This window comes from Periplaneta americana, chromosome 9 (genome assembly GCF_040183065.1).
Source record: "Periplaneta americana isolate PAMFEO1 chromosome 9, P.americana_PAMFEO1_priV1, whole genome shotgun sequence".
Taxonomy (NCBI): domain Eukaryota; kingdom Metazoa; phylum Arthropoda; class Insecta; order Blattodea; family Blattidae; genus Periplaneta; species Periplaneta americana.
Window position 1 is genome coordinate 118,220,679 of NC_091125.1, and position 27,284 is coordinate 118,247,962.

At 36.7% G+C, this 27,284-nt stretch overlaps 1 protein-coding gene across 1 annotated transcript in view; it reads left to right on the forward strand.

Annotated features, from left to right (window-relative positions):
• The window catches only part of LOC138706424 (signal-induced proliferation-associated 1-like protein 2), a 267,880-nt gene that overhangs the window by 231,335 nt on the left and 9,261 nt on the right, over nt 1-27,284 (forward strand). Inside the window, exons 5-14 of the mRNA XM_069835715.1 lie at nt 4,321-4,445; nt 5,125-5,363; nt 7,104-7,365; nt 9,676-9,782; nt 14,147-14,281; nt 15,848-16,088; nt 20,149-20,404; nt 21,792-21,907; nt 24,098-24,311; nt 26,733-27,146. Of these exons, the coding sequence (XP_069691816.1) occupies nt 4,321-4,445; nt 5,125-5,363; nt 7,104-7,365; nt 9,676-9,782; nt 14,147-14,281; nt 15,848-16,088; nt 20,149-20,404; nt 21,792-21,907; nt 24,098-24,311; nt 26,733-27,146 (2,109 nt within the window). The remainder of the gene's footprint in view (nt 1-4,320; nt 4,446-5,124; nt 5,364-7,103; nt 7,366-9,675; nt 9,783-14,146; nt 14,282-15,847; nt 16,089-20,148; nt 20,405-21,791; nt 21,908-24,097; nt 24,312-26,732; nt 27,147-27,284) is intronic.

A 27,284-nucleotide genomic window follows, 5' to 3' on the forward strand; every position in this document is an offset into this window, starting at 1 on the left:
GACACTTTCTTCTCAAGATTTCTGCTGTATTTTTCCTCTAGCTTGAGGGGCCTACACATCGATAAAACTTATAAATAAAAGTATAAATAAATGTGTGTACTGTATAAAGTGAAATACCAATCATTGGAGAGAGGTAAGAAATAATTAACTTCTTTTCCGTCAATACTAACTTCACCGTCTCTTTTGCCAGTTTATTACTCTGTTCTACGCAATACAAAAAATCACGAAGAAAATAGTCTACCGATTCTTGAACTGAGTCACCATTGTGTGCTGTTCATTTCAAATAAAAATTCATTCGTTTCTTCCTAAAAAAAAATATATGTTATATTTCATGTGCGTTGTTACCGATAAATTGACTCTTAGGTCCTGATTAGGAATAAAATCAACAATAGTGCAGAAGAAATTGTTGTGCATAGACAGACGGACAGGGATATAGGGTGCAGATGTAGATAACCATTTTTTTTCGGTATCAAGAATGCTGAGAACATGTAATTCCACGAAAATCGCGAAATCTTTTTTGCAGCATCGCGATATTTTGTCTTTACAACTTGTATATTGTAAAAATAATAAATGCCTGCTTGTTTTTCTGCCCTATCTACGCATTTACTTAAGGCTGGTCCACAATAAACAGGAAACGAGAACCAGAATGAGAACGGAAAACGTGAAGAATTTTTTATTTACAATAAACCGAGAACTGAAACGACTATGCATATCGATATGTAAGTATGAATAACGATATGTAAAGTAGTTATTACGCATTCTGATGTTATTTGTGTATTCTTGACCAATGACATTTTCTCACGAGACCAATGGCATTCTCTCATAAATATAAGTCAGCCAACATAAATACAAGTTAACCAACTTCGAAATTTAAGACACGGAATATTTAATAATTTAATTCACGTGGTAGTCTGGTCACATATACACGTAGCATGTATGGAAAGTTTTTCTACTGAATTTCTGGGTTAGTTACAAGAAATTATGTTACGGCCTCTTCGCTGCAAAATATACGACGACCAAATAACTTTTTGATGACAACAGAATAAATCTAATAGGCTGTGATCGGAAACGAGAACGGTAAAGTTAAAACTTGGCCAACTCTCACGTTGCCGTTCCCGGATTCCGGCAAGCTTCTCGTTAATTGTAAATTCTTACATTTAAATACATCTGTTTTAACTATTTTTCCGTTCTCGTTGTTTCCGCTCCCGGTTTATTGTGGACCAGCCTTTACCCGCCCACTCACCAACCTATCGTCTACCTACATACAATATGTCTGTCCGTCTATCCATCTTCCTATCTCTGCTTGTCCGTCCGTCAGTCCACCTGTTCACCTCTTGACCTATGTATCTACCCATCAACCCTCACAACGAACCAACCCACCCACCTTTCGAAGCAACTGGCGTTTCAACCCTGGCTTTATCTTTTTACGTGATGAAAATTGTGGTCATGAGACAGACTTCCTGTACTATTCGTTTCTCCTACCATTCTCATTCCATTATTGGTCCATTATCATCTTACAAACCTACCCATCAACCCTCCCACTGAACAACGAACCAACCTACCTTTCGAAGCAATTGGCGTTTCAACCCTGGCTTACCTTTTTATGTGATAAACATTATGGTCATGAGACAGGCTTTTTGTACTATTGGTTTCTCCTGCCATTCTCATTCCTCTATTGGTTCATTATCATAGATCACAAACCTACCCATTAATCCTCCCACCGAACAACGAACCAACCCACCTACCCACCTTTCGAAGCAATTGGCGTTTCAACAGTGGCTCATTTTTAGAACATTGTGGCCATGAAACAGCCTTCCTGTACTATTGGTTTCTCCTACCGTTCTCATTCCACTTGCTCTTTCCGACAAATGCCAGTTTGAGGCTATGCATGCAAAGATGTGTAACCCTAATGTCACTCGAGTACGTCAACCAATGCTTTCCTCTCACACACATGACGTCTCCCCCTCATTGTTTGATTGAATTAGTGCCAAATTATATCAGTGCACGTTGTTGGATTGAATTTATGCAATCAGTTTACTTTAATATACATGTGAATGCAAAAGTGGAATGAGTGTAAGATATTCGATATTTTCGCTTTTCTTTTTTGTGCTACGAGGATGACTTAATGCTTTCTTTTGAAGGTCATCGTGGTTACCAATGTGTGACTTGTTGGGTGCCCCTTGACCTCCGCCTTCTGAAACAGCTGTCGGTGCTGTTTACAACAGTTGGGAGAGCGCGAGTTTATTTTGGCATGTCGTTTGTTCGTGCAGTAAAACAACGCAGGCAGTAATAGCTCCTCTTGTCAGGGGACCTACAGTTTCAGCAAGGAATGTTCACGTATTGCGGAGTCTGTGATTCGAATCCTGTTGTCATCCTGACAGTAGTCAGCCATGGCTTTTGTAACGAACATCTCACAAATGAATCATGATTTAGTTCTCAGTAAATTCTGTGAGATTTCTGACTGACATGCTGTCGTGAGGCAGGTTTTCTTGGAACACTACCCTTCCATACGTTTTCTTTTCACCATTAATTTGTTATCACTAAATTATCATCTCATTTAAGTAGATTAGCTGCTTAGGTGAGGAGGCGAAATACGTTTGGGGATAATGTTGGTAGATTTCACATTACTGTCGATATCCTGACAACGTTAATATATATTTTGTTCAGACGGGTGATGGTAGCATACTCGACTACAAGTCCAATTTCTGGCATAGAACTGGAGATTTGAGTTCTTTCATAAGAACAGGGTTCATGTCCATTGCCTTGTTTGTCCTATATCGTCTTATGCTGCAGTCTTGTACCATTCTGACCACATGACCTGGTAGTCCTACCCTGCTCTTTTCGAATGTCTTAAAGTTCATTCAAAATTTTTGAAGAACGGAATAGACTACAGGGTTGTTTCCGATCTCTGATAATGAATTTGAATGACATCATGTGCATCAGGAGTCACATGACAGCTGAACTGTGGCGCGAGGTGACAGACCAGTAGTGAGTGATCTCATAGTCAGAGTGCACGGCGACTCACAGCAGAAATTCCCAAGAAAATCGAGCTTTTTTGGGAGGGGTACATAACCTTTCCGATGCCAAGTACAGTTAATTGAAAATAAAAGAAGCCTTCAATAAACGAGGTTTCGTTATTTCCAAGAAAGGCATCTTCTGTGTACTTAATAAGATTGGTAAAGCTCGAATGGAATTAATTTGTATCATCTCGTGGGGTGCGGCGACTTGTGACGGGGGTAAATTTGCTTGCTTTTTCCACTCTGGAATTAATCTCATCCAAGCTTTGCCAGTCCTATTAGGTACACACAAGATGCCTTTCTTGGAAATAACGAAACCACCTTTTTTTGCAGGATCCTATTATTTTCACGTAACTGTACTTGGCATCGGAAAGAGTTATGTACTCCTCCCAAAAAGGCTCGATTTTCTTGGGCATTGCTACTGTGATACACCGTGCACTCTTGATTATGAAATCACTCACTACTGGTCTGTCACCTCTCGCCGCAATTCAACTGTCGGTGTGATTCCTGACGCACATGACGTCATTCAAATTCGTTATCAGAAACAACCCTGTATACCGTCCAATTGTTTAAATGAATGATTGATCCTGGTGATAAAATTTATTTCTAGTTATGTACAGCCTTAGTACAAAAAATGGCCAATCTCCCCTAGCATGAATTTATCTAAGTCCACTTTCGGGCAGTGCTTGGTTCATACGACTAGGGGAAAGGATGTTTATTTTGCATCTAATTTAGCCTACCTCTTGAATATAACTTTGTTATAGATTATTTAAATAACACTTGATCTGAATATACCTTTGTTATAGATTATTTATAACACTCTATCTATAAACAGACAGAAAAAAGCAACAATAAAACGAAACAAAAGAAAAACAGAGCGGAATCTTGCATAAGAAATTCGTTTAGGTGTAAACCTAAGCTTTCACGAAATCAACAGAGGCCTTCCAAAGGGGACTTGGGGTATAGCAGCCGGTCATTTTTTTTGTCTAATATTATACATGTGAAGTATGTATATGTGTTAGAGGAGGTAATTTAGTGAATATTAGGTATAATAAATCATAGGGAAGTTATATACAAATAAGAGAAAATTAGACTTTAGTAAAATTCTGCTGGAAGCCTGAAAATATGCTAATTACATAAATTGCCAATCTAAAATCACTACTAATGTAAAATTAAATATTTAAATAATAGTGTAAAGACACTGTTTATTCCCGCTGACTTATTGTTTGTCTGGAAATAATAAAATTCTGGTGTGTGTACAGGAACTTGTAAGGCACTAACTATTTACTTTGTTCACCAATAGCTCTTCACACTGCGAGGGTCAGTATTGGAAGATGTCATTCCGAACCTAAAGGCCTCCAGCAGCAACAAAACTTTGAACACGAAGGAGGTTCTGGAGTACGTCGCCCCAGAAATTCAGTTATCATGGTGAGAAAGTCGATGTTTTTCTGAATTATATTCATAAAACTTTGTATTGTTGCTCAGAACAGGCACAGTAACAGAACTAGAACTGGGAATTTTTGTATTACTGGAGGTTTTAAATTCACATGATAGCTACAAAATCTGTTGAATTAGTTTTTTAAAATTTAATATGAAAACTCATATTTTTTGTAACATTTATAATAACTGTCAATTTGTACTATCTAAATAAATGTCACTGAATTTGTCCACTTTCTCGTTTATTTCACACCTATTTTACTGTACACACGTTCATACATGCAATATGTTCACTAAAAATTTATAAGATCTGGATGGTTCAGTATAAGTTTCAACTGCAGATGTAGAGGAATTTTTAATTACAGCTTGATTTATAATAATCACAAGATTCCATTAGCAGATATTATAGAAATGGCGAAAACGTGAGACTGCAGAATATAATTATTTATGTTTCCAGTATCATTGAATGGAAATAATATCTTTTACTATTAATACAATTTTCCCATAATTAGAAAATGGAATTGTACCAAATTTCAAATGTGCCAGCACAAAAAAAAAATAGTTTCATGTATTAACAGAGGTAAATGAACAAATTAGGTGGTACTTGTCAGACTACTGTATTTATTTAAATATGACTTTTATACTGGAACTGGGAAAAAAATTATTTCAGTTTGAGGTTAGGGGTGTTGTCACAACAGACAGAGGACCAGTTACTGAAGTTGGATGAGCAGGGCCTCACGAATCACTACAAGGTGGGCATCATGTACTGCCGTGCAGGGCAGGCATCCGAGGAAGAGATGTACAACAACGAGGAGGCTGGTCCAGCATTCCACGAGTTCCTGGACACAATTGGCCAACGGGTCAGGCTCAAGGGTTTTGACAAGTACAAAGCAGGCCTGGACAACAAGAGTGAGTATTACTGATGTCAAGTTTAAATTATTTGACAGCAGTGGTGTGTTCATATCAGGCATGGGCGTTAGAAGTTTATAACACTTCTGCTACTTTCAGTATTAATAAAACAGTGATGACATCTGCATGTGGAAAGAGTGTAGGCGTCACAAACATAGCTCAGGTGGTAGCATGTTTGCCTGTTGATCCTGTGCTCTGGCATGGGTTCGATTCCTGTTTGTCTGATTATCTGTTTTTTTTTTTCTCTGAGATTTTCCCCAGCTGTAAGACGAATGTCAGATAATGCCTGGTGAATCATCTGCCTCATATCTGCAAATACCATCTCGTTATCATCAATTCCATTGACGTTAAATAACCTGCTAGTTCGTACAGTGTTGTTAAATAATCGACTAGAAAGAAAAATGGAATGTAGGTTTAGAAGAAAAGTTTTAGGTTTTACAACATATATTTAGATTCAATAGCTCTAGCATTTGTATCTTAAAAGTTCCATCATCAGGTTAATATAGTACTGGGCATGAAGGGTGCCCTAGTCTGTGGGCGTGTTATGCTTGGCTAATCAAACAACTGGTTTAACAGACCAAAAAGAGTACCTAGTCGATTTTCATATCTTGTTCTATTTTAATCTGATTATGGAACCTCAAGTAGGTCTGAAACGTTGGAGACATTACATCCAAATACCCGATGTAAAACCCAAAATTTTTCTTTTGAACATAGTTGGCTTATAATTTTAATGAATAATGTAGGTGTTTAGTGAGTTTGTGTATTCAGCACCAATAGGCTGATGAATTCTTATCAAAGATCCCTGCCATATTATTTAAGAATTGTGTTATTATTATTATTATTATTATTATTATTATTATTATTATTATTATTATTATTATTATTATTATTATTATTATTATTATTATTATTATTTGGTATGTGCAACGTAATTAGTCTTTATAGAACAGGAGGGGTAACATTAGTTCCTTTTCCCAAATAGCAAGTATAAGTTTATAAATTTCGCTAGATAATGCGCTTCCACCCGGTTGTATTAATTCTGCTGGAATTTGATTGATACCTGGAGACTTGTACTTTTCAGATTTTCTATTGCAATTTCGACTTCTGAAAGTTTGGGTTCGGGTATAAATGGCTCAGCAGTTTGTATTTGAATTTCTTGCCGAACATTTCTATCTGGCCTATGTACATTTAGTAGTTGCCCAAAATAGTTTTTCCATCTGTTCAGGATTGAATGAGAGTCTGCAAAAACAAATCACCATTCTCATCCTTGATCACGTTTAGCCTTGCCTGATATCGATTCTTAAATTCCTTAAATGCATATAGAGTATTTGTTGGGAGACCAAAGGGAAAAAGACCTTTGGGGAGGCTGAGTCTAGATGGGAGGATAATATTAAAATGGATTTGAGGGGAGTAGGATATGATAGAGACTGGATTAATCTTGCACAGGATAGGGACCAATGGCGGGCTTATGTGAGGGAGGCAAGGAACTGGTCTGCACATGTACTGGGTTTTCTTTCTTTCCAGAAGAAGTTCTACATACACATTATTAAAAAGTAGAAATAAAAAATTCTTTCCTCTTGAGATTGAACCTGAGATTTTTCAGTCCAAAGTCAGTTGCTCTGTTGGATGAGATGCCTTATTGTTATAATAATATGAAAGACATTGAAAGAAGATTTTGTTTAAATACAGTATATATTTTAAAGTAACTGTAGAAAATGTTCGTTCTTTTGTGTGTTTTAGCGGACTCGACAGGTCTGTACTCAGTGTACTCACAATACCAGGACTGTGAGATTATGTTCCACGTTTCAACACTTCTTCCATTCACGCCAAACAACCGTCAGCAGCTGTTACGTAAACGTCACATAGGCAACGACATTGTGACCATAGTCTTCCAGGAGCCTGGTGCTCAGCCGTTCACACCAAAGAATATTCGTTCACAGTTCCAGCACGTGTTCATTGTGGTGCGTGCAGTCAATCCTTGCTCAGATAACACACAGTACCGGTAAGACTTCAATTATATAATAGTGGGGCAAGTAGATAGTGCATATGGTGTTGTGTTTTTTTCTTTCTGTCTTTCTTCCTTTTCCTTTTCTGAGGAGGGCCCGAAGGCTTGCACCACAGCCTGAGGACTATTGTGCCGATCTCCTTATTGTGGGATGATTGTTGAAGTCCTTAGAACAACATCCCTGTAAGTACGTGATTCTCTGCTTGGTGCCATCTTATCAATTCAGCTATGATATCTAAGTCTGAAAGAGTCTCTCTGTTGATATTCTGCAGCCTTATTAGCTTGATAGCATCTGTTTGTAAATCACATACTGTGTCCTGCTGCATCCTATATTGACCTGAAGATCACAGCGCCCTAGATACCGTGATTCACCATGGTGCCATCTGTCTGAGGGAGCTACACAAAGCTACCAGATACCTGGTCTGTCATAGTCTACTGTGGAAACCCCTTTTTATGCAGCTCTTCCAGATAGATGGCTCCTATAGGCGATTCAGTGGCACCACATTCATCTGTCATATCTTCCGGTTGATCTGAAGCTATTGAAGATGATAGATGAAGTTGAAATTAATGAAGACGAAATGAGTCCGAGGTCCAATGCCGAAAGTTGCTCAGCAATTCTGCTTCAAATGGTTTAAGAGGAAAATCTCTGTGAAAACCCTAACCAGTATTTGAATCGGAGTCCACTCATTTCATGCTCAGATATGCTGTTACTCCACAGGAGTGGACATGATGTTGTGTTCATGGTACTGTTGAAATTGCTTTCTTCAACAGTAGTTTGAAAGTTTGATTGCAACTTCAACAATTTTTGTATAAATAATAAACTTTCATTCCAAATGCACAATCTGAAAACAACTACTGGGTGTTCATTTCAAAGTGTGTCATGACGTCACTGTTGTTGGGTCACCGATTTGAAGCGAGTTTCAGCTTATATGTTAGAGAAGTTGCCTATTATTTACGGTGTAACTTTAACGTCGTAGCAACAGATGGCGGTCTGTACGGTCTGTGTGCTACCATAATCTCTTTCAAACTGTGTTTTGCGCCGGCAAGTCGTACGCAGGGTATTTATCATCGGTTGCGTACGGTAACATTCCACAACACAAATCAAATGCTCCGTGTCCATGTTGACCGTCGAAGTTAATGTCAACAAATACGTAAGTAATTGTCTTAACCCTCTCCCCATATCCCGACAGTACGTATTTCCAAACAGTTCACATTCCTGCCACTACCGGCGTTACCGTACGTATCGGTACATACTCTTCAGAATGAACGCCGTACTTGCTAGGCAACTTCTGTACCTCATACGTTATACACCTCTGCGGAAGTGTAGGAAGATTGAATTCTCTAGGCTCATCGGCTAGCCACATGACGGCATACAGCGAGCCATGACACACTTTGAACTGAACACCCAGTATAGTGGTGGTGTTGAAAAGAATAACTTGATAACAACTTTTGGCCTTTTTGTTTCCTAATGGTTGAAACAAATGAAGCTTGCTTCCAATATTGTATTAGAGTTTCATCTTCTCCATTTTCGTTTGAATATATTATAGTGATATATTTGCAATAATATTTGCACAAAACAACTTTCACTACTAATCACATGCATGCATGTATAACCTTAATTGATGTCTTCATGAATTAAAATAATTATGTTACATTTTCAAAATATGAATGAAAAGAAATGAATTAACGTCTGACTATTTTATACACACAAAGTATTTTACCTGATTTTTAAAACAATTATGAAATGACTTTAAATACTATTATAGTCACAATCATGCCATGGTATGAAAGAAAAATTTCACAACCTACCATGGCATGATTGTGACTATAATAGTATTTAAATTCATTAATATGTTACATCAACGGACGTGTATACGTCACCAAACATCGTAAGATGAAGATTACAATTATGAAATGTTTTGTATTTATACTTCTTAGATATTACAGAACTAGCCTACTTTAAATGGTATGGAAAAAGCAAACATAGAAGAGGATGTGGATGATCTTTTTCAGAAGTTTAGTACAGTTGACCAAATGGCTAATATAATGGATTGCCACGCTGGAGATTCGGGTTTAAATCCTGTTAAGTCTAAGTGAAATTTAAGTTTTGGGCAGGATTTCTCGGAATACTTCTGTTTCCCCATCTGATAGATCCATTTCTCGCGAGTAATATGTGTAATGGCAAAATGATCTACAGGCATTACTTCCAGAATTGAATTCTTTATGTTAATTGGTAAGAATTAAAGTAATTTCTGTCGAATATAAAGGAAGTTCCCAATTTTATGTGTGATTGTGTTTTGTTAAAAGTGTTGCAGTGAGCAGATCGAAAGAAGTGCCTGTTTTTGGTCCACCAATCCATGAAGGAGCGACCTTCCCGAAGTCCAAAACATTTTCAGATTTCCTCTTAGCCAAAGGTGAGATATAGCAGATACTACAAAACGATACACAGATAAAATATTTGTATGGATTAGGTTACGCTCTGTCACAATCAGTAATCGGATCCAAACAAACTTTGCAGTGTGGTTCATTGGGACTGTGTGCCATGTGCTGATCTTCCCTGTTATGAATAGTGGAAGGACTGAGTCACAGGTGAAGTGTGAATTGAAATGTGATTCATGCAGAAAAATATGTTGGGGTGACTCACTGAGAACTATACGATACAGTGTCATGAATGATTTTAAGTGACAGCGTTATATAACACTTTCAGTATATCGTCAGAGTATGTTTCTTTATTACTTCAGATGATTTGAAGGTTAAGTTGCTGCAAGGATGCGATTGAATATATGAGAGAAGTTTTCGAATGTAAATTATAGTTGGAGTTGTTATGAAAATGCGGAACTGAAGTTGTTGTTGTTTTCTAATGCCAGGCGTTTGACAATAAAGTCATTTGACCTCTTGCACTCCAATATTTTTCAAAGATTTTATCATGGTCAGCCACTGAAGCACAGATTTTGAGGTGTTCCGAATCCATTTCTTGGTTTGAGTTGCACAATGGCCAGTTAGGGGACTGATATATTCCAATTCTATGCAGGTGTTTGGCCAAACAATCATGGCCTGTTGCCAATCTAAAAACAGCTACAGACGATTTTCGTGGTAAATCGGGAATTAACTGTAGATTATGAAGCAGAGAGTTCCATTTTTTCCCTTGAGATTGTGTTATCAAATTTTGTTTGTTGAAGTCTAAGTATGTAGATTTAATAAATCTTTTCACAAAGTAATACATAGATTTAGTAACAGGTCTGTAAGTAGCAGTGCTGCCCTTCTTTGCTAGTGCATCCGCATTCTTGTTTCCCAGGATTCCACAATGGGATGATATCCATTGGAATACAATTCTTTTATTGAGTGATATTAATTGAGAGAGCATTTTAGTTATTTCTGCTGTTTGAGATGAAGGTGTGTGTTTAGAGGCTATTGATACAATAGCTGCTTTGGAGTCTGACAATATAACTACATTCTTAAATTTATTGATGTGAAATAGAAGATTCCTGAGACTTTCACTTATTGCAACGATTTCTCCATCAAAACTTGTTGTTCCATATCCAAGAGATCTATAAAGTGAGAAGAGACAGCACGTAACACCGGCACCTTGTTCTCTGGAGATCAAGAATCCGTCGGTGTATAAATGAAGCCAGTTTTGTGGAGGGTACCTAATATTAATTGTCTCTAAAGACAATTGTTTCATTATGCAAATCTAATCTTTCAGGTAAAGCTTCCTGTAAAGCAGATTTTAATAATTTCAAGGGAAAAATTATTCCGTGGCCGGGTATCGATCCCAGGACCTCTGGTTGAACGTACCAGCGCTCTGCCAACTGAGGTACCCGGGAACTCTACCTGACACCGTCTCGACCTTTCCCTTTATATCCACACAACTCGCATGGGCTGACGAAACGCCAGAGACCCACATCGAGTGCACACGAGTAATTTGCATAATATATACGTCACTGTGTACGTTAACAGAAAACCACAATTTCAAGTCACGCAGAGTTTGTGTGCACTCGATGTGGGTCTCTGGCGTTTCGTCAGCCCATGCGAGTTGTGTGAATATAAAGGGAAAGGTTGAGACGGTGTCGGGTAGAGTTCCCGGGTAGCTCAGTTGGCAGAGCGCTGGTACGTTCAACCAGAGGTCCTGGGATCGATACCCGGCCCCGGAACAATTTTTCCCTTGAAATTATTCAATTGTTTCATTATTTCAGTGCTTACTTTTGATTTCAGTATTTCTTCTGTTAAATTTAGATTATATTCTATATTTAATAGAGTTAAAGGGTTTGGTTAAATTTGTAAGTTTTCTCTTAAATTCGGGATATTGATTTTCTGCTTTAATTCTTGAACAATGGATATAAAACTTTTTTGAGTTTTCAATCTACAGAGAGGACGGTATGAATGCCAATTGTTTCCTGATAAGTTTTTCATATTGAATCAGTGCTTTTTCTTCTATTGTCATTTTGATGCTGTTAATATTAGTGAGGAATCTCATAGAATCTATTGGCGTTGTTTTGATTCCACCAGTAATGAGTCTGAGAGCTTGGTTTTGAACATATTCCATGTCGTTTATGAAAGGTGAAGTAATTAAAATTTCTCCGCAGTATGTCAGCACTGGCTGTATAAACATTTTGTATGTAGTGTTCAAAGTATTCCTAGAGCATCCCCATTTCTTTCCTGCTAGTCTTTTTAGAAGGGAGAATCTTTTACGAGCTTTTTCAGAAATGTATTTCAAATGGTTGCTCCATGTTAACTTACTATCGAAAATAACTCCAAGATATTTGGATTCATAAGTCCTAGGAAGGTGTTGGCCATTGTATTGGATATTGAATTCTCTTTCTTTTTTACCAAGTGAAAATATTTGGTAGTTACTTTTGCTTAAATTGAGTGTCATCAAATTTGATGTATTCTATTCATGTAGTTGAGTTAGAGCTTTAAGAGCAGAATTTGGAATTTTGTCTCTATGTCTGTAAGATCCGGAAGTCCACAAAACTATATCATCTGCAAATAGTGCTGTTTTCATGTTTGATTCCTCTAATAGGGAGGTAAGTCATTTATATAAATATTGAATAAAGTTGTGCTGAGGACAGCGCCCTGAGGTAGACCTCGATATGTTTGTCTGTAACTAGAAAGTGAGTTATTGAATTTAGTGGCAATGAATCTTTGACTAAGGAATTCTGATATCCATCTGAACATATTGCTGGAGATACCTAATTTTTGGAGTTTTAGTAATAATTTATTTCTCAAAACAGAGTCATATGCTAACTGAAGTCAATAAATATTGCTAAGGTATCTTCTTTCTTGTTAAAACTATCTTTTATTTCTTGGCCGAGGCGTATGACTTGTTCATTGGTAGAGTGTAGTTGTCGAAAGCCGGCTTGTTTTGGTGGTAAAAGATTTTGAGATTCTAAATACCAAGTTAATCTGTTGGAGATCATGGACTCCGTGGTTTTTGCTATCATGCTTAATAGTGCTATTGGTCGATAACTATTAACATTATGAGCAGGTGTTCCTTTTTTGTGAAGTTGATAGATTTGTTGTTACAAGGTCTGATGAAAATATGTATATCATTAAAATATGCTTTCATCAAGAATTTTAAATCTTACAGACTATTTTTTGTGGCTTGTGTGACATTCATATCTTTTTCTGTGTGTATTGGATAGATGATCCATATTGCTTTTTTAAAATCCTAGGTCTTCTTGAACTTCGATGGAATGGTTTGTTTTGCACTTTTCATAGTACAGCACTGGTAATTAAGATAATAGCTCAGTGGTCGGTACCCATATCGTCTTATCACATGGCAGTCTGCTATTATTGATGCCACTATTGCTAGATCTGAATTTGTTGTGTTACCTGTGTAGTGGGTGAATGTTGGTGTGTCTCTAGTTTGGTAAATCAATTGAGTCGGTGAATGAATTATCCTTTCTCATACTGAAATCATGATGTACAATGTGAAAAGACAAGTTCGTAGGACAATTTCAAATTCTCTGATATATGTTTGAGCTGAATTCGTCAATCCTCCCAAATCATGTCATGCACAGCATGAAAATTTACTGGAGTGATTGCAGAGACAGATCTTCAAATATGGTGTTCATCTCTTTGATCTCCATTCTTCCTACCTTAAATTTCGCATTCCCCCCCCCCCCCCCAACCCCCAGTGGCATATTATTTAAAAAATAGGTACTTTTATTTGACAATACACAGTTTTATCAATTGAATTTTTATCAGACATAATTTCTTTAAAAATTCACAATATTAATTACCGTAATTCATTAAATTCTTGGAACACTGTATTTTCTCCATTGTTTTCTGATAAGCCAGTAAATATCTGCAATGTTATTAACACATTTATCTGATTGTCGATAGCTTTGTAATTCAGTATGTGCTGCAAGTTCATATTTGAATCTTTTCTCTGTAGAGATCACAATTTGGTTCTGTATACTCGTAAATTCGAATTCTGAAGATTTGAGCTGCCAAACAGTCATGTTCTAGTTACTAGTCTGAAGGTGCTACTGCTGTTCGTTCTCCTGGGGAATTAAGAATCAAATTTTTTCTATTATTTAAAATTTCGCACTAAGATTTATTTTCACTAACTTTTTAAATATTATTTAATATTGTCCATTTATAATTTTTCCTTTATTACCAAATATGGAGTAACTATTTATCAAAAAACGTACTCTTTTTCCATGTAACTGCTTTTGCTTTTGTTTATAACGAAGGTCCAAGGCTGTCTATACATCAGTAGTCCTTGGTATAGCATAGCAATGTTGAGGTTTATTGTTTTGTTTTCTTGTCTTAGTTATAAATGCAGAAAATGCTGCCCATCGATCGGAAAAATTTGCAACCATGGCAACGCGCACAAGACAGGAGTACCTGAAAGATCTTGCCAACAATTACACGACCAGTACTGTTGTCGACCCAGGACAGAAATTCTGTAAGTAATAAAAACACTTGCAAGCTTGGACAAAATTGTATATTCATTTATTAGTTTGATTATGTATTTAGTGACAAAGAACTGATAAATATATAAACACTTACGTGTATGCATGTGTGCACATGTTAAACTGTTTTATTATTTTTACGTATTTATCTCCCATATGCATTTGTTTATATTTTTTAATATATATATTTTTTTATTGTTAGTTCAGTACTCTGTAGCTACTGCGTAGTTCAGGCAGTAGGTGCATTTGTCTACTTATCCAGAGCTGCACTCAGGCATGGGTTCGTTCCCACTTGGGCTGATTATGTTTTTGTGGTTTTTTTTCGGAGGTTTTTCTAATTGTAAGGCGAATGTCAGCTAATTCCATTGTCAATGCTCGACTTCATCTTGCCAAATACCATCACACTGTCATCAAATCCATCAATGCTAAATAACCAATTTTGTTATATTAGTTGGCACATAACTGTCTAAAAAATGCATCGTTTATTTTATCTTAATATGAAGCATATGGTCAAATGACTCTTATGTTACATTTTGTCTGATGTTGAGTTTATAGTGAAATAGATGTCTCTGATTCTACTTTTGTCATTTAGCATATTAGGTTCCAGCACAACATCGTATTCTACTAGCTGAAAGACAGAGACATTCATTTGAATAAAGTTCTGTGTTACAGTCGCACAGTATAAAGCACGTGGCCATTAGTCCTGTGTATCTTCAGAGCTGTGCTGTGTAGTGTAGGAAATATAACATTATACTATTATTTACGAATTTGTTATGCAAGCTTCATAATTCTATATATTGAACCAACAGAATTAAACTGTTGCCTAAAATATAAAAAATTTTTGTGCACCATACACCAAAATGTATAATAAACTAAACATGGAGTCTTTAGACACGAATGTCTGTTTCCTTGAGAGTAGTACTGTTATGAAGATATGGCAACATTGCGTTATTTCAAAGCTAGTCTACCAATTACTTGTGGCTAAAATGGGAACTAACACTCGGTGTTGTTTGGTGGTTAAAAAGATATATATTCATAATACAGACTGGGGGAACCATACACAAGCAATGAAATGACCGATATGATCTTGATTTATGGTGAAGTAAGAAACAATTCTGATGCTGCTGCTCGCACCTACACAGAACGTTTTCTTGCCCGACAACACTCAACTCCGAAAATATTTGTAGCATTGGAACATCACCTTAGGGAAACTGATCGCTTTGCACCTGTGATGAACAATGTCTCAGTTACGATACTCAATATCATGAATCAACAAAACATCACCATAACTACAAGACATGGCCAACTATGAATACATCTTTTTTTAACCACAAAACAACACCAACTGTTAATTCCCATTTTAGAATTGGTAGACTAGCTTTGAAATCACGCAATGTTGCCATATCTTGATAACAATGCAGTATCGACTATGCGTTTATATGACAAAATATGTTTGTTTTGGTGTATAGAATACTCTGCAATACTTTATAATACATAATTACTATTCATCCTGTATACTATAATTGAATTTAATATATTTATTTCATTTATCCCTGCAGCCATCATGTCATTCAGCAGTAAGAAGAAGGAGCGAGTCCGGCCTCGTTTCTTACCAGATGCCCTGCAGAGGGGCGCTATCTCATGGCAGGTAGTGCTGGATGACAGTGGGCAGGCAGCACTGGTGGACTGTTACCTGGGCATCTCCACAGATACCTTGGTTCTCATCGAGGAGCGTTCACGTGAGATAGTGTTTGTCATGCCATGCAAGGCCATCCTGGGCTGGTCCGCACAGACTAACAGGTTGGTGATAGTCATGGTTTCGATAGTGGTTCCTTGTAGTATGCAAGATGATTGAAGAAAGTATATCAGCACTTGACGAGCTTATTATGAGGCCATTTTGAATAAAGAAGTTCATACAGTTGTTCATTTGGGAATCTGCTTTCTGCGAATATGAGATATAGTAACAATAGTTTTGGTTGTTGATAATCAAGGCATATAGTAGTAAACTTGCGTAAGTATATAATAATAAAAAAATTAGCTGCGGTAAAATTTATTATTATATGTAGTACTTATGTTATTTTTCTATAATGTACCTTGATTTTATCAGTATCTGAAATTGTTAAGAGTGAAATAATAAAGTTATTGAGAATCTGATCCCCGTGGACAAATGTTTTTCCTCAAAATTACTTCAGAATAAGATATGTACATGACGATCACTAACTAGATTGTTGCTTATGTTAAAATTCACCTTGACTATCCTTCATCTTGTTATCATCTGACTTGTATGGGTCCTGCTCCAGAAACAGAATTATACATGTCACACTACGAAAACCATGATTAAAAGAATTCCAATAAACCAGGCATCAGCAGTCAACCAACTAGCAGTTATTCATATTATTATTGATGCAGATGGTTACAATGAAATGCCCAGGCAGAAAAATGCAATATAAGCCTTTACAATTTTAATGAGTTACAATTTCCCTCTGGAAGCTAGTATAAACTTTAAATAGAGTTTAATGATCTCAGTGACTCTGAGAGAATTTGTATTTGTACCCCTACCAGCCATTGTTTATTATTATGACTATTGTTGGCTATTAGTAATTAGTTTGCAGTCATAACACGAACGTGCAGTTCTCAATCGGCAGCATGTTTTTGTTGTGAAAACATATTGAAAAACAAATTCCTTGAGTCAAACACAATGGACATTTCGAAGAGAATTCGATGTGCGCAATGTTTCAACCAGGCCAACGATTTTACACATGGCAAGAGAGCTGGAGACAATTGTCTTGCTCTTCAGTGAGAGTGGAAAAAGCAGACCTGCAATGAATGAAGATTGTGTTGATATTGTTCAAGGATGTTTAGTGAATTCACCAAAGAAATCATTACACCGATTGAGCCAGGAGACAGGCTACTCATATGGCACATGTCAGAGAGTTGGAAAGAAATCGGGCTTATGAGCATACAGAGTTCATGTAGTGCACGAATTGAAAGAACCAGATGCGGAAAAGTGATTGCGTTTTTGTCAGTGGTTTCATGCTCTTCATATTCCAAGCCTAGACACACTCTCCATAACTTAGTTCACAGATGAGACGTGATTTCACCTATCAGGCTACATCAACAGGCAAAACAGCACATATTGGGTTACTGAAAATCCAAATACATCCACGAAGCCCACTGCATTCTGAAGAGGTTGGAGTCTAGTGCGCAGTGTGAGCTACAGAATTGTTAGTCCCATTTTCTACAACACTACGGTCAGCACTCTGGTTTATGGGTTCATGACAGAAGGCTTCTTCCAGGAAGCTGGCGCAACATGTCATACATCTAACAATTCCATGAAACATAGCCAGCTTGTTCAGTGATCGCCTAATCTCGAAAAATCTGTGGCCCCCCAGATCGCCTGACCTAACTTCTCCGGACTTCTTCTTATGGAGCTACCTTTAGGACAGAGTATACAAGAATAGTCCGTGGTCACTTGCTGAACTCTGTAAGATCATTAGGAATGAAATCAGGAGCATTGACGAGAATCTTGCGGAATATAACACAACAAGTACAGTTGTGTATGGATGCAGGTGGAAGTCATTTTCAACATTTACTCTGATGAATCTTTCACAATTACTCTGTTACTCAGAGCAGATTGCACAGGTTTGCTATTATTGGTTCAGAATTTATAAGTCATTAAAATTGTAAACGTTTATATGGATTGCTCTGTATTATGCAGTTTTGTTACATAGCTTGCACTGAACACATTCTGATTGCTACTCTATATGGTACTGTTGTATGGTCTTGACATTTGGTATCACTATTAGGTGTGTTTTTGTCATTTGTATGCTTTTTTCTAATTCGTCTCGGCGGCATTGTGTACTCCATATTACTTTTTTTGACATGATTTTGGGAAACTATACATCTCTCCGTTTTTGCTAATTACTTTCATAAAATTAAACCTTTAATTAAGCTTTTTTTATTTCTGAAGCAAAGAAGAAAAACTTGCTGATGCTTTTTCTATTTCTTCGTTTATTCTTTCTTTGTATGAGAAGCACTGTCAAAAGTATATCTCCATCTATATCCATGTTCACTGAAAGACTGAAAAGTTCTTTACAAAAATCTAGTTTATTAAGCAGTGCTTCAAACGCGCATTCGGAGTTTCACCAGCAAGTCACTAGGTGGTGCTACTAATTGGCCTCGTCTGAAGGGACCCTTATATGCTGCACCAGACTAAGGAGTACATTTACTTTACTTTGCAATTTGATCCCCTTTAGTACACTTTTAACTTGTTTCTTCAGTATTGCCATTAAGTACCTGCCAGCATCACACGCAGCTTTTAGGAATTCTAAACTGTCTAAACATATTCCTAAGATGTAGTTACACGAATATTCCATAGGTTATACTATAATATATAATTACATATTACATATTACATATTCTTTATTTGCCTGAAGGTACAAGAATACAAGAGGCCTCGTCAATGTGATAATATAAAAAACAATGTGTCAATATTTAAAATATTAAAAGAGTAAAAAATAATAAAATTTAACTAAAATACTACATCATTTTCAAAAAATTCATTCATATTATAAAAGGGATTATTTTGTAGCCATCTCTTAATCTGAAATTTAAATGTGTTTCATTAAGTGCCTTTATATTTGTAGGTATCTTATTATATACTTTTATTGCAGTAATTACATAGCTTGATTGTGTTTTTTGCAACCTGACATGTGGTACATTTAATTGATCATTATTTCTGCAATGCAGATCTACTATACTTGTATAATTAGTAATATTCTTGTTTACATACATTAAAAGTTAAAAAATATATAGATTGTAGACTGTCATAATCTTTTCATTTTTGAAAAGAGATCTACATGATAGTCTGGGTGGTGACATTGTTATAATACGAACTGCTTTTTCTGCAGTAACAGAATGTTTGGAAGGTCAGAACTATTTCCATATAAAAGTAATCCATATCTAATAACACTTTCAAATAGTGCATAGTAAACTTGTTTTAAATAATGTTTGGGAATCTTGTACATGATACTTCTCAAGAGATAAATTACTCTAGAAATTCTTTTACATACATAACTGACATAGCTATTCCACCATAGTTTAGGATCCAAATAGATACCCAGCATCTTTACAGATTCATTTATCACATTATTTTGGGTTTGTTTCAAACTTAGAGTTAACACATGAATTTTTTCATCATTAACAATAAATCCATTAATTAAAAACCACTTTCTTATTTCAGCAAATACAGCTTGCTTCATAAAATCTATGTTATGTTCACAATTAGCTGTAAAAGGTAACAGAAGATAAAACAGCAATTAACATGAAGGATTTACTATGTTAATGTCAACAAACCTTTTTAATAGGATACATGAGTTAAGTTTTTTCTCTTTCCTCCATCTTCAAATGATCTATCAGAGCAGCTCTTTTAGCACTCTCAGGTATTGAACATATCAGATGAATGTTGAAATACAGAATGAGATGTGACATGACTGGGTGTTTAAATTTCACTTCTGAATATGAAATAGAAGGGAATAATAATGCTTATAATAAATCCTGTTGCAAGATTTATAAAATGCCAAGTTGAAAATATACTGTACTTCTTTGTGTGACAGAGTTGAATATGTATAAACAAATTTACGTTCTGGAGCTACTCTCCAGTTTCTTAGACTTCCATAAACAGAATGTACCAATAATTCAATAAGTCATTTTTCAACACATGCTATTAGGCCTACATGCAATTGAGATGAGCTTATGGTTTTGGTCATTGATAAAGAAAGAGAAGAAAATATCGGTTTCAAAACATGCCTGAGTTACACCTTGTACAAAGTGAAGTAAGATGCGAGATTTTGTGTTGCAGCTTACGCATATATCATCACCAAGGGGAGTGCACAACTCTGCACATGCGTGAGGGTGGGGACCGAGATGAGCTGATGGAAATCGTGGTGCGTCTGCGTGCAGTGACATCAGGCTGTGTGGCACAGGAGCTGTCCTTGCGTAGAAACCCTATGGGACAGCTGGGCTTCCATGTTCAGCCAGATGGGGTTGTCACCCAGGTGGAGAGCCTTGGTCTGGCCTGGCAGGCTGGCCTGCGTCAGGGTGCCCGTCTTGTTGAGGTTTGTGTGAATATGTACTGCTTTATCCTTCATAATATTTTGAAGTCATACATTACATTTGAGTCGTCCATGGTAGTTTGGTGGATACTATGCTAGTGGTTGGTTTCAAGGTTCACGGATTCAAACCCAGCCAAGGATAATGGGTTTGAAGCTTTTTTTTTTCTGTATTTCTTTTCCAAGTATAGATTCCTCCAGGAGGCAAGTAAAGCTGTGGATTTCGTGTCTTAGATTTACTACACGTAAAACAACCCTGTCGCTAATAAAGGGTTCCAGGCAAAATTTTGTTGGCTGTTTCTCACTTACATAGAATTTCGACAATGCATTTGAAAGCATCGTTAGATAAAATCGTACTACTAGTTCCAAACATTTCTCCAATCTGCTTTTGTGGAAAATGTGTAAAGATATTTGGAAAGTATTGACTATCAAATATCATTCTTTCATAGTGTTTTACCCAAGGGCAGGTCTTTCACTGCAAACTCAGCACTCTTTTATCTTCCCATTTTCCATCTTCCTCTTAGTCTCCACATATGATCGATGTATCTTAATGTCTCTCATCTGATATCTTCTTCTGCCCCGAACTTTTCTTTCGTTCACCAGTTCTTCCTGTATATCCTTCAATAGCCAGTTTCTTCTTAGGCAGTGGCTCAGCCAGTTTGTTTTTCTCTTACTGATCAATGCCAGCATTATTCTTTCTTCAGCCACTCATTCTAGTACAGCTTCATTTCTTATTCTCTCTGTCCATTTCACACTCCATTCTTCTCCATATCCACATTTCAAATGCTTCTAGTCGTTTCACTTCCCTTCGTCGTAATGTCCATGTTTCTGCCCCATACAATGCCACACTCCCCACAAAATACTTCACTAGTCTCTTACTTACTGGTAGTTATTTTTCCAGATGTTTCTTTGTCATTGCTAGCCTCATTTTCTAGTCTCTTCCTTGGTTATTTTCCAGGTGTCTGCAGAAGATACTCCTTTTTCCATTAAAAGCTTTCTTTGTCATTGTTATCCTCATTTTGACTTTCTGGCAGCATCTCATGTTACTACTTACACCACACCCCAAGTATTTGAGAAGAGTAAATGTGCAAACTTTGGTAAATACTGGTCAAAGCATGTAGATTTGTATTGAGAACATACATACATAGCCACTCACATTCACTTTTATATATTAGATACAGTGACATTGTATTTTAAACATTTGCCAGTTGGAATTTGTCTGCACCATGAAATCTGTTAGTGATATGTTTATGCATACATACACACACTTACACATTCATGTCTGCTGTAGTTTCCTTGATGTAATTTATGTTTTTAAAATGTGCAAAAAAAATGTTAATTAAAAGTTATTCAAGGTCTCGGGAGATAAGCAACTTTGTTTTTATATTTGCAGATATGCAAAGTGGCTGTGTCAACATTGTCCCATGATCAAATGGTGGACCTGCTTAAGACATCGATGATGGTGACCGTCACTGTCATCCCTGCTTTATCAGATGGGTCTCCAAGAAGGTTAGTTAATGAATGTTGTGGATAATTTTAAAATGAAAGAACTTCCCATGAAAGCACAGTAGTGCAGCTCCAATAACTTCACAACTTTGTTCCGAAAAGCAGGAAAGTGGGTAGAATGATACTTTGAAGGGACTTCTAGCACTCATTTTGTACAAAATCTTAGACCTTTGTTGAAGTTGTGGTAACAACAAAAATCTATGGCTTGTAGTAATCCATTACTTTACTTGCGTATAGTTAGAGAAACATGTAAACATTTAAATAATTTAATTATTATTCTTTTTCCTCTTTCAACTGTTATGTCTCCATTTTCTTCGTCCCCTGTTATTTTCCCTTTCTCTCCTCGTTACCCTCTCCTAATCATCGAACGTCATTTTTGACCTGACTGCAGCTGCTACTGCAATCACCACTACAACAATCAAGCATAAGAATTAAGTCATGTAGGTCTTTTTTTTGTTTTGCCGAAACGTTTGAACTTGTTCAATGCACTTTACTTTTGCCTTCCAGTACTTCTCTTTCCAATAGGTCTGCAAATAAAAATTATTATTAATTTCGAAATATAGTTAGACGTTTTTCCAATGTCCCTCCCCCATCTCTCTCCTTGTGTCCATAATATGACCTTTTGTTGCTTAATTAATTAAAGATTTTCATACAGTTACGTATATCTTCATTTCATTTTATTTATTTTCTAGACATGTCTGTCCTGCTATCTATCTCTAAAATTTAATTTTAATTCTGACAGACAGAAAAACAAAAATGACAAGTTTGTTCCTTTCTTTAACTCATTGCTACCTACTCAATTTGTGTAGTAAATTTTCCGAGCTAATTTAATTCATTTCTTAATATATGATACAGCTTTGTTTTGGTAATTATATACGAGGGTCATTTCATAAGTCATGGCAACTATGTTATATCTTCCGAATAACCGAAAATGTGGTTAGTTCAGTATATATGTTTGAAAATCTGTACACTGTATATGGCACCACCAGATTGCGTCTGTCTGCATTGGTGGCTAGTTGACAGCACACGCAAAAGTTAATATGCTACAGACTGTGCTCCAAGATGAATGCAAGTAAAGTTGAACAGCGGTCATGCGTGAAAATTGGAGATCTTGGAACACCTGCCTGTTCACCTGATCTCAGTCCATGCAACTTTGATCTCATTCTGAAATTGAAGAAGCTGCTGCGTGAGAAGCAGTTTGCAAACAGGGAGGACATCTTAACAGCGTTTCGACGAGAGGTGGTACACATAGACAAATCGCACACAGCTGATGGTATTAAATGCCTGCATTATCTTTGACAAAGCTATGTGAAAGTGTTGGAGAATTATATTGAAGGGTGTGTGTAATGTACTTTGTTTCATTTTGTGCATAATAAAACAATTATTTCTATTTACACATCTTTCAATTTCCCTTACCCATTACCTCCTTTATCCGGACCCAGTTTGGTGCTAGCATTGCGAAGCACATTCCAGTGACCTCCAATCACATATAGTGAACTGCCTTTCCTGCAGCTTTATTGGCTGATATAATATAATTGCCATGACTTATGAAATGACCCTCGTTTGTATGAATATATAAAATAAAATATTTCCAATGCCAATTCTTGACTTTGTGTGTTGTGTGTGCTAACACTAACGACAACGACAATGATTAATGGAGCTAATTCTAATTATAAAGACATGAAACTATTGTTACCCGAAAAAAATAAAAATGAAATTTTCATGAAAGAGTACTTAAAGAAAAAATAAAAGGATGATTAGACCATAGGTACCCTGCGATTTACAGAAATTTTTTTTTATCCTTCCTTGTATGTTAATATTTATCCTTAACTGTGTAAGTTTTTACCTGCTTCTTTGGAGATTGTGAAAGAGGGATTCCACACTATCATGGTTTATTTATTATACATGTTTGAGGAGTGATTTCAGTGCTTATTGAAATTGTCAAATCTTCTTTCACTTAAACACTTTTCTCTTCAAAATGTTTCAAAATTCTGAATCCCAAACTCGTAAGTGTATGAAATTGATATTAAATTTAGAAATTGAAAATTCCAAATTTTTAATTTAGAAATATTTAACTCTAAATGAAACTAAAAATCATCGTTTCTAAAGATGGGTATGGTATGAGAAGTTGATACATTAGTTATTCGGCGAATGACGAAGAAGAAGAATAAGCAATGCTGTTTATTTGTGTAGGGGATGCACGCTGCAGAATTGTCGGTATACCTTCACTAACTATGAGGGTGACTACGAGAATGTGACAACTGAGGCAGCGGGTGCAGTTCCAGGGAAGCACAGACGGCGCTATGAGAGAAGCTTCTCCCCACCGCGGTCTTCCAACAGCTCTGGCTATGGTACTAGCTCCAGCAGCAAGTCCTTCACTGATCCACGCTTCCCAGCCAACTCTGAGGTTTGTACATCCAAAGTCAAATACAAAAAAACACACTGGAGCACACAGTTACTCTGAAGTAGTGACATTATTACAGGTAATAGAAAGATTAAGTGATGTTCCTTCTCCTTTCCATCTTTTTCTTCAGCATTACCAATTTTGTCCTGAACACCTGCACTTGTTAATGATTTATTCTGCTGAAAATGCAATGTTGTCACTCATTCTACCCGTGAGGAGTTGCAAATGACTGCATTACATTATATGGACTCTGTATGCTCTCTTCGTGGGCGACTATTAGTCTAACAGCTAAGTGTTGGCTTTCCACACTGGCAACCTGAGTTCGAATCCCATTAGGTTCAAGTGGAATTTGTGATGGCCAATGGAGGGGGAAAGGAACTGGCCACCCTACCCTATTATCTCCTGGGCTAGTTGCCTCATAAGTGTTGCCTTGTTAGTATTACTTGTGAGGTTGAAACCTGTCTTCGGACAGTTGACTAAACAACAATTGTCCATTCAAACTCAAGAGTGAAATGTGATGTCAACAAATGCTAATAATATCATTATGAGCTAATTTGCTTAATGCTTCCTATTGAGTGATATTTGGCACTTTGGACTTATTAGAGAAACAGCATTATAAATCATTGAACCTAAATTTCATTGTTTTATCCTTGTATCTATAAATTTCTTGTCAGAGTTCAAAATATCGCCGATTGATTCATTAGAAACAATATGTTGGGATGTGAATTCCTTTTTCTTTATGTTCTCATAAGTTTGCAGAGTCTCACTGTCTGGGATTGGAACAGTACATTGTGAGGCATTGCATTGAGATGATAGTAAGAAAGTTGCTGAAATCAGAATAGGAAGTGTTGATAAAATTACAGTCTCCATTCACAACATTTCCTTAAATTTGATACAGACAACATAATTTTACACTGTTCAGTGTTTTTACCTTTGTAACATTTTTTACTGATATATTTGAGATGTTTCGTAATTGTTAACCATAGGAAAGTATTATAATTTCCTATCCTTATTCTTGTTCATCTTTTGTTAGTTGGTCTGCTATTTAATGTCGTTGAAATGTTATAATTATGCAGTAGGTCCATTAGAAGTATATGGTTTCTCTTATTTTAATTAGTGTATCATGTTTCTGATTTATCTTATTCTTGATTTGAGGATTGAAATTGGATGTTCTTATGTACAGTAAGGTTCAAAAAGAATGGGCTGGCTACAAATGTCTAAATTCCAGAAACAGAACAGTGTGCATGCCCAGCTCCTTGAAGCTCCAGTTCACAAGATGACACAATGTAAATGTGCTGTATTTTATTCTAAAATATGTTCTAAAATAAAACGAAGGGTTGATGCTAGCCGCATCAGGGCCTCTGAAGAGTGAAATAGCAGTAAAATTGATAAATGCTAAATCTATCGAAATGGAGTAAAAAATTTATCGAAATGAAGATGAACGAGAAAGCTACGTAATATGCCAGATTGACGTATGAGCCTTTGTAGCATAGGTGGCTTAAGCATTGATTTGAACTAGATAGCATTGGTTGTAGTAGGTTCGAATCTCCTGTAGTCTTAAGTTTTTACATTACAAATTTACCATAATAAGTTTTTATAAACACCATTTACACAAGTACCAAGTGGCGACATCACCTGGAAGTCGATTGAATGATTGTATTTTCACCCTCCAACCAATGCCACCTACATCGTCCGCAACCAGCCAGTGCCCCTGCATCCACTTCAAGGACGAATGCATTTTTCTGACAACATGCCCAAAGATTAAATAACAAGAGGGTATGTGTTTCTATTATACTAGCAGCACGGACACTGGGTGCTAGCGCGCCTGGCCATTGAATCTCTATAATAGGATAGCGTTCCTGATCACTGAATCTCTACAAAAAGCATACTATTAGATTGAAGCAAAGTAGGAAGTAACTTGAAAAGGAAAATCTTATCGATTAAGGAAATTCTGATTTAATAACATTAAATACAAATCATTTACTTACACATTAATGGCAGGACAGGAAGGGAGAGCGTGTGACCCTGTGCCCTTTCAAAGAAGCGTGCCTGCATGCACCATAAGCCCATGCTCAATAAATTAAAAAATTGATATAGTGTGTAGATGATGTGTAAGCATATAGTTGAACTCTCGAGGAGAAGGTATACAAATTCATACACTTTCGGGCCTTAGTTATAACTTTTAACACATGGCAAACCATAAAATAGTGTAATGAGGAATACCGATAGTGAAGTAACAAATTAAATATCGAAACACGAACATACCTTAGGTTTAAGATAAATATGCACAATAGTTTTCCCTGTTTAACTGTTAGTAAGTGAAAAGTGATATTCTGTTCACATTAATTTTTTCTCTCTATTTTCAAATTTGAACTAGTTTCTCAGTCATTGTCAGTAGTACATAATTGTTCCTCGCGTTCATAGGGTACAATGACGAGCTCTTCGAGTGGACACTCGAGTGATGACCGCTGGTACGAGCTACTAGAACCAGCTGAGCCTGACATGTCTGTGATTGTCCGGGAGTCCCCGCCTCCACCACTTCCAGCACGTCTCGGCTCGGGTGGTGGCAGTGCATTCCAGCAGGTGCCTCCTAAGCAGTCACAGCATGGTGGCAAACTGCCTGTGCAAACCAGTCACTCTCTGCCCCTCAGCCCAGCTGGCAATTATTCCCTTCCCCCATCAACATCCACAAGATACTCCACCACTGTGGACTATGAGTCCTCAGCACACCATGACTTCAAGCTTGGTGAGAAGGTGACCTGCCTCAAGCCCCCTGGTGGGGAAACAAGGCCCCTCCCTCGCCCAGCTCTCGACTACCTCACACCTAGAACACCAAAGGTGAGAGACTTACAAGACAGTAGGCTGTGAAAATGAGAGTCAGGTATATGTAACTGATTAGGGATGATAGTGAACATTTTATTTTGATAGAAATGGAATGATTCAATTGAGCCAGAATGCCATACTACCAGTAAAATA